Genomic DNA, 12,662 nt, shown 5'->3' on the forward strand with positions numbered 1-12,662 from the left:
AGCTGTCATTGGCTGACAGCTGATCACGTGATAAGGGGTCGGGATCGACCCCTTACACGGATCGGTGATCAGGCGAGTCTCACGGACTCACCGATCACAGAGCGCGCCGCGCGCGCCCCTCAGGGGGCGTGCAGGCCGCTCGTATCCGGGACGACGTCAATAGACGTAGTCCCGGAAATGTGGGTCCGCGCTGTTGCCGTCATTTTGCAATAGCGCGGTACCCAAGTGGTTAAATCCTTTTTTTTTTTGTACATACATTTCAGAATTTTACTGTGTGTGTATACACACACACACACACACACACACACACACACACACACACACACACACAGCATGAACTGTATGTACAAAAAAAAAAAAAAAAAGGATTTTAAACATATGTTACATACGGTCTTTTACATTAAGCTGACCTCTTTAATGTGTACATCTAAAAAGGAAAAAAAAAGATAGCTCTTTGAAACAATTCCAAACCCCAATTTAAATGACTAATCTAGGGGCCAGAAAACAACACTGTGCATGCAGGAAAAGATCATCTGAGAGTATAATAAAGTTGTAGAATTCAAATGAATTGTTTTTCCATGATTCCCAATAAAGTGAGCCCACCCTCATGGTAGTTAGGGGGCAGAAACCCCTATCTGAGTGGACAGGTTCTCTTAAGACTCTCATCTTGCACTGCTCCTCTCAATATGAACGTGTCAGAGCAGGGAAGACGGCCGCAGCTTGTGTTCGTGAGTCAAAGCTAATTTTTGTGAAATCTTCTGTTCACGAACCGAGTCGATTGTGAACAGAAGTGTTCGTGAACTGAAGTATCACTGTACTTTGCATGAATGATCTTTCTTAAGCTGGCCATACTCGGTCTCATTGTACAGTATTAGAGTTGCCAACATATTGGAGGAGGGTTGCTGTTATAGTTAAAATAATGGAAGAACCTTGTTGGTCATATTCATGTTACGATCTGTGGACCTGATGTTAAATATGCAAGTACTCTACTGGAGTTCATCTACTCAGATTTATATCTTCTAGTTAGTAACAGACTGTCAGTGAAAAATACACTCATCTAGAGAACCATGGCTTATTATTGACTGTCACATGTAGACCCATAAGGATTGCTGGATCCTTTCATGTATTTGTTCTAATTAGAGGCTGCACAATACATTTTGGGCCAATAACACATTGATGTATCCTAATAACAGTATTTGTCCTACTCAGATGCTGAAATATGTTAATTGTACAGCTCCTGTCATACCTTAACCTCTTTGACTTTAATCTGTTCCCTTTACCTCTTTGGCCTTAATCTATGTAATGCTATTGTGTTGCAGCCATCTCCAGTGAATCAGCTGGGTATAATGAGGAGTTAAGCCTGAAAGCTGGACTTTATGAGCTGCTATTCATATTACATGCTGATAAGAATGATTGGGAATCAGGTCTCAAAGTACTGGATGAAGCCATCAACATTCTGCCACGTACTAGACACAGACTGTAAGTTTGTTACTTCTTTTTGGCTCTACTCGTTTATTAAAGCTGAACTCCGTACAAACAAGCTAAATGCCCACATATGTGGGGGTTATTTACTTGTCAAAAGATTTGCATTCTGTTCATCTAGTTTTGATATTTGCACAGCTCTGCCACATGACCGGAGACCTGATTTTTTTCTTTGCAGCTTTCCTGAGCACTGAGTAACCTTAGCTGATAAGAGCAGAAGCAAAAAAGCAAAAGTTGTCCCCTTGAGTGCAAGCAGCCTGGACTTGTACTTGCCTTCAGTCCTAATATAGCTAGCTAATCGTATAAATCAGCCCAGACTTCTTCTCTTTATTATGTGAGAAATTTGCCAGCCAAAAGCTAAATATAAACAGGGATACAGGTGATGTCATGACCCAAATATGCGCAATGGTCATATTTGTAAAATAACTTGTTACTAGGTGGGAGGAGCATGATGGGGAGCTGAGAGACTGAAAATCGCTATTTGGATCGCTATTTGGATCTATCATCAGATGTTGAAGATCTACTTCTCAAGGCTTCCACCTGAGAGTTTTCTTGGATGAATGCTCTCCTTTCTGCAGCTGTTTTTGGACTAGCATTTGGCTCTCAGGCAGCCATATCAAGTGCAACACTATCAAGTGCCCTTTCTATGTATTTTCAGAAAATACCAGCTTTTCACTCCTTGATTAAGACCTTTGACCAAGCCCAGATAGGAAGCAATTATGCTGCAAGTACTTGCTAAGCTATTGCTAGACTTGCCAGGCTTCACAAGTTTGTTTCACGATTGCCTCAGGTCCTCATTGTATGACTCCAAGTCAGCTTTCTTTGCAAATATTCTGCAAGTCTACTGCAAGCTCTGGTTCAGTTGTGTTGTGCAATAGTCGTCCCACCACAGGGGTCCCTGAATTTTCATGCTGTAGCCTTGCAGAGCTCTCGCTGTTACTACAACTTTGCTCTTGCTAGAGATTTGCCAAACAAGTTTCTACAAATTGGAAAAGTGTCAACTAGAACTTGTGCTTCAAGTGCTTTGTGAGTGTGCAACCTGCTAGTGAAAATGTTCAGAAAGTTAACAGATTTACAATTCAACACTACCACAAATCTGTGACAAGTTATCCTTGCTATCGTGGGGGGGGGTTCCAACGTAGCTCCCCTGTGACTCCTGTGTCCTGGACACCATTATTGTTGAGACAAAGTGATGGATAAATCCAAAATGTAAGTGTTGTCACAAGAACAATGGGAGCACCTGTTCTGGAGCCAAACAAGAGAGGTATTCCCCTGTTTTTTTTTTTTTTTTGTTTGTTTTTAACGTCCCTGTTGCATCTCCTAAATAGGAGATGAAGGTTTTTTTTTTTCCAATGGCAAAAGAAAAAATTAAGGGACTGAACCTTTCCCTAATATGCCCAAAATTGGAAAACCATTTTGGCTATACAAACTTTTTAGGGGCCTTATAAATGCTTGCTGAATCTGATGATCCTTACAGTACTACCTTTTAGAAGCCAAGATATTACAGTATAAAGGCTAACATCTCATCATCTCCAGTTCTCAAATGTCATAATTATCAGTACTGTTGTATTTGACTGTGTAAGCTTAGTTATGGTTATACATAAGTGATAAATAAAATATGTATTGTTAAGGTTAAATGTTATTGTTGAATATGTTATAGAACCTCGCTTTAGCATAAGTCATGCGACTCTGTAATTATTGTGAATATGCCATGTGCATTTTATGTACTTCCTCACCTACGCAACATTTACTGTAATGATAAACATGCTAAAATAAGACAAAAGTCATACTTTGCAAATTAGTCATATACCTATGCACCTTTTCTCTTATCTTCTATGTAGTTTACTACATTTAAAAAACTGTTCCTGGGTGCTTTTGTAAAGGCATTACCTGATTCAAGCATCTGTCTATAGCTAATCTGTGTCTTTTTGTGCAAGGGATTTCATCGGCTTTGTGTGTCTTCTCCATCTAGAATGTGAAATGGTTGACTGTGACAATTTTACATATACCTGCTTTAATTGCATGACAACTCTTGTCATTTTTTTATCCTTCAAGCAAATATCAGCCTAGGAGCATGTTTAGAATGCCACAGCACTGTTTCTAATCAGCAGGTGGGGGGAAATAAATCAAATTGCAGTCTCAGAAAACCCTATTTCAGTTAAATAATACTCATCAATGCCTTTTTCCCCTCCAGTCTGCAGTCCCGATATCTGTAAATAATTTGCGACAACATCATTACTATAAGTACCTACTAGAGTTTCAAGTGTTTTCAATGCCTTTTACACATTTCTTGACTTTCTATATACATTTTGCAGTGGAGCATCTCTATATTTCAATGGCCAAAAAAAGAATTGACTTGTTCTTATGTGCCTTTTCTGTATTTGAAGTCTCATGGGCTGGGTTGTCGAGATGATATTATTGGCATTATAACACGACTAACCAGTCAGTAGATTAAGGGCCATGTAACACTTGTGACCTTGTCACTGGTGAGAACTTTTGATCTTTACAGATATCCAGATATAGATGTGTATGATTGCTGAAACAAACTGAGGGTAGGTTGTTTACTTCCCCATTCATTTATTACTTATAAAGGCTGGTGGATTATTTTCTTCTTTTCCCACTTTATTTCCCATGATAGTCTTAGATTATTTATAGTAAACAGAGAACAGAGTTAGACTCACAAGCATTAGGAGGAAACTGGACCAAGGCATTGGAAAGCTTCAGGTACACAGGTATATACTGTGTGTGTGTGTGTGTGTGTGTGTGTATGTGTATATATATATATATATATATATATATATATATATATATATATATTTAATAATAAGAAAAAAATGATAAGAACCTCTTGGAATTAACTTGTTTTCTGTGATAATTTGCCATCAAATGTGATCAGATCCTCTTAACCACTTCCCGACCGGCGCACGCCGATGTACTTCGGCAGAATGGCACGGGCAGGCATATTGGCATAAAGGTATGTCCATTTCTATATGCCGCCGCCGTTGCGCTCGCGTGTCGGTTGGGACCCCCGTGAGTCCGGTCACGGGTCCCGCGGACTCGATCGCCGCAATTTATACCTGCGATCGTCTCACAGGACGGCTGAACGGGGAGATGCCGTTGTAAACAGCATCTCCCTGTTCTGCCTAGCAACAAGTGACACTGATCTCTGCTCCATGTGATTGGAGCAGAGATCAGTGTTCACTAACACAAAGCCTAGCCCCCCACAGTTAGTAACACGCCCCTAGGAACACTTAACCCCTACACTGCTACCCCCTGGTTGACCTCTTTATTGCCAGTGTCATTTATACAGGAATCAATTCATTTGTATAGCATTGATTGCAGTATAAATGACAATGGTCCCAAAAATGTGTCAAAAATGTCCGATATAATGTCGCAGTCACAATAAAAATCGCTGATAGCAGCCCTTACTAGTAAAAAAAATAAAACATTTATAAAAATGCCATAAAACTATCCCCTATTTTGTAAACGCTATAACGTTTGTGCAAACCAATCAATAATCGCTTATTGAGATTTTTTTTTTTACCAAAAATATGTAGAAGAATACATATCGGCCTAAACTGAGGGAAAAACATTTTTTTTAGATTTTTTTGGGGATATTTATTATAACAAAAAGTAAAAAATAATGTGTTTTTTTTTTTTAATTGTCGCTCTATTTTTGTTTATAGCGCAAAAAATAAAAACCACAGGGGTGATCAAATACCACCAAAAGAAAGGTCTATTTGTGGGGGAAAAAAAGACGTCAATTTTGTTTGGGAGCCATGTTGCACGACCGCGCAATTGTCAGTTAAAGTGACGCAGTGCCGAATCGCAAAAAGTGGTCTGGTCCTAAGCCAGCAAAATGGTCCAGTTTGAAAGTGCTTAAAAGTCACAACAATAGACAAACACGACGTACTTAAAGTGGAATTCCACCCAAAAGTGGAACTTCTGCTTATCTGATTCCTACCCCCTTCCAGTGCCACATTTGGCACCTTACAGGGGGAAGTGGGGGTGGAGCAGGTACCTGTTTTTGACAGATAACCTGTCCCAACTTCGCTGGATTCCAGGACAGGTAAGTGTCCTAAGATTAAAAGTCAGCAGCTACAGTATGTGTTGCTGCTGACTTTAAATTTTTGGAGAGGGTGGGAGGGTGGAACACTGCTTTAAGCTGATAACACACAATCATATTCTCATGTCGGTATTGAACATATCCATTAAAACTTCACAGTGTGGAAGGAAAAAAGTAAGTGAATCCTAGCTGGTCAAACTCATTGGCAGCAATGACTTCAAGCAAGCACTTACGGTAGCTCGGGATTAGAACTGCACAATGTTTGGGAGGAATTCTTTACCTTTAAAGAGGAAAGATCAAAAATTCCTCCTGAATGTTGTGCAGGTCTGATCCAGGGCTAACAAAAGTGCTTGCTTAACCACTTCAGCCCCAGAAGATTTTACCCCCTTCCTGACCAGAGCACAGGCGCTTTTAGGCTACTTTCACACTGAGGTGCTTTACAGGCACTACAGAGCTAAAAATATCACCTGCTTAGTGTCCGTAAAGAACCGTAAAGAGGATGGTAAAAAAGTCCTGCAAGCTGCATCTTTGCAGCGATTTAGGAGTGGTGTAAACACCGCTCCTAAAGCGCCCTTGCCCATTGAAAACAATGGGACAGCGCCGCCAAACCGCCACTACAGCATACCCAGTGAATTGAACAGTCTCAGATGATACACAGTGATGGAAAAAATCTCTCTACATAAGTTTTACATGTCTATCTACTTTTCTCCAGCTTTAGAATTCTTACATCAGGTTAGAATTTTCACTTTGCTTATACTGGGAGACAGCTGATTTGAGGAAAGGCACCCCCCTGCCCTTCACATTGGCAGAAGAACAAAGATACTGCCAGTGCTGTGCTGTGACAAGACAGGCTCCTTGCTAATCTATTTAAAGCAACCACCCACAACACAAATTTTCAGCTGCTTTTATCTCCCATCTTAAGCCCCATACACACTATCAGTTTTTCTGCTGAGTTTTTCCTTCAGATTTACCAAAACCATATAATATGAGGTCAAACCTTAGGAGTTTCCATTTGTATGCAATCAGGCAGGCCCTTGCACTACATGGTTTTGGTAAATCTGAAGGAAAAACTCAGCAGAAAAACTGATAGTGTGTATGGGGCTTTAGTGAACTTGTCATGCTGATAACAGAAGAACAGAGCAGCATAAAGACACCAAATTTAGAGCTTTGTAGAGAGATAAGAAAACACTACAGATATATGTGCCTAGGTCAAATTTCATGAATTGGGTTTACATGTACTTTAACCATGTGGTATCTATGACCACCATCTTATCTTGAGCTGAATTGAGGTGAGAGGCTAGATAGCACAGAGGTGACACCACAGTGAAAAGGGACGGTACTACAGTAAATCTTCATGGACACATGCAGTTAATGGTAATGGGATGTACAACAGCATATATGTGTTTTGCGTACTTGCACATTTTTATACTTCTATAATCACACTGATTACATCTATTTGTTTGCTGCCTTTGGAAAATATATATGTGCGCAGATCAGTACACTTTGTATCACCAATTTTAAGTTGCGTACGTTTTTATAAATTTTGTTGGTTTTGCAGGATACGCATAGCACATTGCACATTTATTCTGGTAGGGCAGCACTATTTACTTCATACGCACATTCACCATAATAGCGAAGGATAACCTTCTGAGTGTCTGCAGCAGCTGGATCACCTTCTTTTTTTATTTCACACTCAAAGGTAGCATGAGAGTAACCAACCATACACAAAAAATATCATCATCTCCAGTACATAATAATATCATCATATTCAGAGAATCTGGAAAAATCTCTGTGCACAAGGGACAAGGCCGAAATACAAGATTGAATGCCCTGTAATCGACGGCTCTCAGATGGCATTGCATTAAAAACAGGCATGAATTTTTTGATAGAAATCGCTGCATGGGCTCAGGAATACTTCCAAACGTCACCGTCTTTGAACACAGTTTACCATACCATCCAAAAATGTAAGGTAAAGTTCTATCGTGCAAAGAAGAAGCCATATATGAAAATGATCCTGAGGCGCCACTGTTTTCTCTGGGACAAAGCTCATTTAAAATGGTCTGGTGCAAAGTGGAAAGCTCTTCTGTAGTCAGACAAATCAAAATTTTACATTCTTCTTGGCAACCATGGACACTGCGTCCTCTGGACTAAATTAGAAAAAAACCTTCTGGCTTGTTATCAGCACTCAGTTCAATGCATCTCTGATGGTACCGGGACTCATTAGTGCGTATGGAATGGGCAACTTGCACATCCAAAAAGCCACCATCAGTGCCGAAAGATATATGCAGGTTTTAGAGCAGCATATGCTGCCTTCCAGGTTATGTCTTTTTAAGGGAAGGCCTTGCATGTTTTAGCAGGAAAATGCTAAACTGCATACTGCACCTATGACAACAGCATGATATCGTAGTAGAAGAGTCTGGGTGCCTACCTGGCCTGCCTGCAGTCCAGACCTTTTACCAGATGGAAATATTTGGTGCTTGAAATTAATACTACAACAAAGAAGACCAAGGACTATTGAATAGTTAGAATCCTATATCAGGCAAGAATGGGACAGCATTCCTCTCCCAAAACTCCAGCAACTGGTCTCCTCAATTACCAAATGTTTTCAGATTGTTGTTTAAAAGAAGAGGGGATGCTGCACAGTGGTAAACATGGTTCCGTCCCAACTTTTTTGCTGCCATCAATTTCAAAATTACCTAATTGTTTTCTTAAAATGGTACATTTTCTCAATTTAAACATGAGATTTGCAAATCATTACATTCAGTTTTTTTGTAGATTTTACATAGCGTCCCAACCTTTTTAGAATTGGGATTGCATAAAAATGGTTGTTCAATTCTTCAAAATGCTGTGTTTACTAATGACTAACACAAATCGCAATAACCTGTTTGTTACAGAACTTACAATTCATACAAGGCATGTAGAGATAATTATTTAATAAGCAGTGGAATGGTCAGGGTTCATCCATAGCATCTAACCTTGATATAGATAGATGGAGTATAAATGGTTGTTAAAGCGGGACTGTACTGAGGAAAAAAATATTAAAAGCCAGCAGCTACAAATACTACAGCTGCTGAATTTTAATAAATGGACACCCACCTGTCCCGGGGTCCAGTGATGCCGGCAGCCGAGGCCGATCGATCGCTCAGCTCTCGGCTGCTGCCGCCACCATTCTAGGTGAGGGAATCAGGAAGTGAAGCGAATCGGCTTCACTTCCCGGTTCCCTACTGCACATGTGCGAGTCGCGCAGCGCAATAGGAATTGTCCGCGCTGTCTCTGGGACCCGTATGTGTCCCAGCAGACAGCGCGGCAGGACAGGAAATAGCATAAACTCACACGGGAGTCTATGCCCGGAAGTGGGTGTAAATATCTGTCTTTGACAGGTATCTGCACCCCCCCTCCCCCCTGAAAGGTGCCAATTGTGACACCGGAGGGGGGGGGAGGGTTCCGATCAGCGGAAGTTCCACTTTAGGGTGGAACCCCACTTTAAAGCGCAACTCCACCTTTGTTGAGAAAAAAACATTTCCCTCTGGGTGATCAATGTACATTGCAAGGATTATAACAAACGTTGAGACTTTTAGATTCCTACCTTTTGTTATTCTGAAGAAATTCATGTGTGGTCTAATGTCCTATTGAAAGTATCTTTCAAAAAATGACATTTTTGTTGCAAGGGATGCCTGAAATCTGACTTGTATCTTAGGCAGACTTCTGGAAAAATTGGTGAGCCAATCACACAAGCAGGAAATGTTGTTTCTGGGGAGTGGTCAGTACACACTCTGTGTACAGATCAACTCCAGGTAGCCATATTGTAATGTATTATAAGAAAATTACATTGGCTGCAGATTGAAAAGGAAAGGTCATTTTTAATAACATTCAGTTACAAAATGATTAGTGCCGGAATCATATGTGATATATTATGTTTTCTTTATTTGATTTGAAAGTGGAGTTACCCTTTAAATGTTTAAATTCTACATTAAAAAAAAATAATGTTGTCTTTTCAGGTAGGCTAAATTTGTTTGTCCTCATTGGTCAGTTAGCCTTTATTGATTCATTTATCTAGTAATGCATTTCTCCTTTCTCAGTGTCATCTTCAAACACCGTGTTCTTGTAAAGGCACGTTTGGGTCATAACTTTTTCATGGACATCCAGAAGTTCAAGGATGAAAGTGAAGACTATGTGTCATACATTTGGCATCATGTTGCCAAAACCTGCAGAAGCACCCGTGAACAGTTAGCCTGCTATATGAATGCAGTTGATGCTTTGAAGGTTCGTAAACCAGATCTTTCTATAGACATGTCAGTTTTGAAGTTTCAGGGGACACTTAGACCCTAGTGTGCTCATTAACACCCTGGAATATTTCAAGTCAGTTTTGCATTATTCATTACTTACAGCATATTCTGTATTTTGTCTTTAAAGAAGCCAGAAAATGATTGGCAGAAAGTGGAGTACTTGCTAGAACTGGCAGAATGGTTGTACTGCAAACAGTTTTCTCTAAGCGATGTTATGAATATGCTTGATTGGGCGGTGGACATACTGCTTCATATGAGGTTCTCCAGTAATGCAGAGGAAGGTGAGACGCACACCTGTATAGTTTACAGTATAATAATAACTTGAATTGTGTTTTTAAAGTCAAACGCTGCTTTTGTTTCAGCCTTTTTTGGCTTAGGCTTAACACCTATCTAAGCCCACGTACACACGGTCGGAGATTTTGGCAACCAAATCCGTCGGATTTTGCCCGTCGGATTTAGTCCGACGGATTGTGTCCGAAACTGTTGCATACACACGGTCCGGCCAAGTTGGCGAAAAATCTGATCTTTCAGAACGTGATGACGTAATTTCGTTACGATGGGACTACGTTCAGGCTAGTAGCCAATAGCTTTGATGTAGGAATTTGATCTAAGCATGCGTGGCACTTGGTCCGATCAAAATTCTCTACACATGATCGGAATATGTCCGACCGGCCCAGTTGGTCGGGAAATATTTCCAACATGTTGGGTCCGACGGAGATTCGGACGGAATCAATCCGATGCATACCACACACAGTCGGATTATCTGACGACACGGTCCGATAAGACACATTCCGACGGATTCTCCGACCGTGTGTACGCGGCATAAAGCCTATCATACCTCTACCTAATTTGGCATGTCATGTTTTGATAGGTACCTGCTCCCAATTCTGCATTCACTTCCCCTCTCCTCCTCCCTCCCTGCAGTCTTCTGGGACACGTCACATCTTCCAGAAGACTGCAGGACCATTCACAAATCGCAGCGTGGCTCGCGCATGCCTTGCGGTCGACCATATGTGAAGTTGCAAGCAGCACAGCCAGCTGCCCACAGTTAAGATGTCAGTACCGGGAACCTGAAGGCTAGTGAAGAACTGAGGACCGTGCTGGATCCATGGGCAAGTGAGTGTCCTATTATTAAAAATCAGCAGCTACAGGATTGTAGCTGCTGCCTTTTAGTTTTATGTTATAGCGTGGAAAACGGCTTTAAAACCCCTGCCAGTTTTTTTCCATGTATGTCACGTGGGGAGATTTTCCTTAATTTCCTGTTATATAGACACAAGTGGAAGTGAGATAAACTCTCTATTTCTCTCTGGAGAGAGAGAGAGAAAGAGAGAGAGAGAGATAGAAACTCTCGTAGGCAGTTGTCACCCAGAACAAGCATCACCATTGAATGATTTACCCTATAATACTTCTCTGGTGACAACACAAATTTTTATATTTTTTGTTACTTTGCTTACAGTCCCAGTGACAATGGTCACCAGGAAAAATAGAAAAGGAATATCATCAGCATGGACACAGCAATAAAAAAATGGTGGGTTCTAACCCCTCGCCACTCAATCCAAAATGTTGAAATGGAAGAAACTATCGCTATAAAAAGAGAAACTACAACTCAATTCCACAATAGCTGCAGACCTTGGTACATGCTCACGCTATCAGAGACCTTTAAAATAATTCTTTCCAATTAAAACTTCCTGTGGATTTACTTTTAGGAGCGCAATTTACTTTTAAGAGCTCCACTCATGCCCACACAACACTACATAAAATAGTACTCCTCTTTGTTATTCGTTCGTTATTCATTACCCATTTCCTATCTTTAAAAGTTAATACAAGTCTTCATAAGATTTCTTAAGACTATTATCACATATCTTAAATATTTTGAGTGTTGCTGATAACAGATGACTTAAAAACTCTGAATACGTGTTTAAACTTTGTTTATTCAAAGCTATATTGATTTCCTTTGAAAAGAACAAATAATTATCATTTATTTTGCCATACTTTATTTGTTCATTACAACTCATGCATATTTGAAGTATATTTTACCTCCTTGTGTGTTTGCATATTTGGTATTTTTATATACCTCGCCGTGTTCTGTATTTATTTATTTTTTCCTATGCGATAAACTTTATTGTGAAAAAAAAAACAAACACTTTTTTAACATTTTACCCAAAAAACATATCTTTGCCTTTATTTGCCTGATGCGTTTTCCATTGAAATCAATGCAAATGCATTCAAATGCACATCCACAGCTGTCATATTGCATATCAATGTACTTCAATGCAGATTGCTTTGCAATACACAATTAAACATACAGCAGAGCACATCAATGTTAATTGACATGCATTAAAATGAATTTCCATTGATTTTGTGAAGAAGGTGTAACGGAACCTATCCCCCACACTCGGCTTGAGTGTTTCCGTCAGTATACCGCTTCCTAAGTCCTGGAACACGAGTCCAATGGATCTGGCTATAGGAACCCCTAAGGACTAGACAACATCAGTCATGGAGTACATCAGGAATAGCCTTTATTTGAGATCTGACACAAAATATATACAGCAGGATGACTAAAACCTAACCTAATTAGCATGAGCTAATTATCTAATCAACACTGGACTGCTTCATTCAATGCAGCTTTAATTAGCACAAACAACAATAGGTGAAATACTCTTTAGAATCGGTGTCAAGCCAGACTAGACTCGTTTACATTATACAAGTCAACAGACAGGTGGATGGAGTTGATTATATTAGCATCTAACAGTTTGTGTCCCAACAGTATGATTCAGTCACTATTGCTAATATGGCATATACATATCCAGAGTCTGTATGTCTTGGGG

At 40.1% G+C, this 12,662-nt stretch overlaps 1 protein-coding gene across 2 annotated transcripts in view; it reads left to right on the plus strand.

The window, feature by feature from the left end:
• CFAP46 (cilia and flagella associated protein 46) overlaps positions 1 to 12,662 on the plus strand; it is a 328,406-nt gene that overhangs the window by 127,649 nt on the left and 188,095 nt on the right. For both annotated transcript variants that reach the window (XM_077455243.1, XM_077455242.1), the window contains 3 exons: positions 1,320 to 1,479; positions 9,628 to 9,811; positions 9,962 to 10,115. In XM_077455243.1, coding sequence (XP_077311369.1) covers positions 1,320 to 1,479; positions 9,628 to 9,811; positions 9,962 to 10,115 — 498 coding nt within the window. The remainder of the gene's footprint in view (positions 1 to 1,319; positions 1,480 to 9,627; positions 9,812 to 9,961; positions 10,116 to 12,662) is intronic.

The sequence above is a fragment of the Lithobates pipiens genome, unplaced genomic scaffold (assembly GCF_037356315.1).
Source record: "Lithobates pipiens isolate NorthernLeopardFrog02 unplaced genomic scaffold, aLitPip1_a1.2 Scaffold_25, whole genome shotgun sequence".
Taxonomy (NCBI): Eukaryota; Metazoa; Chordata; class Amphibia; order Anura; family Ranidae; genus Lithobates; species Lithobates pipiens.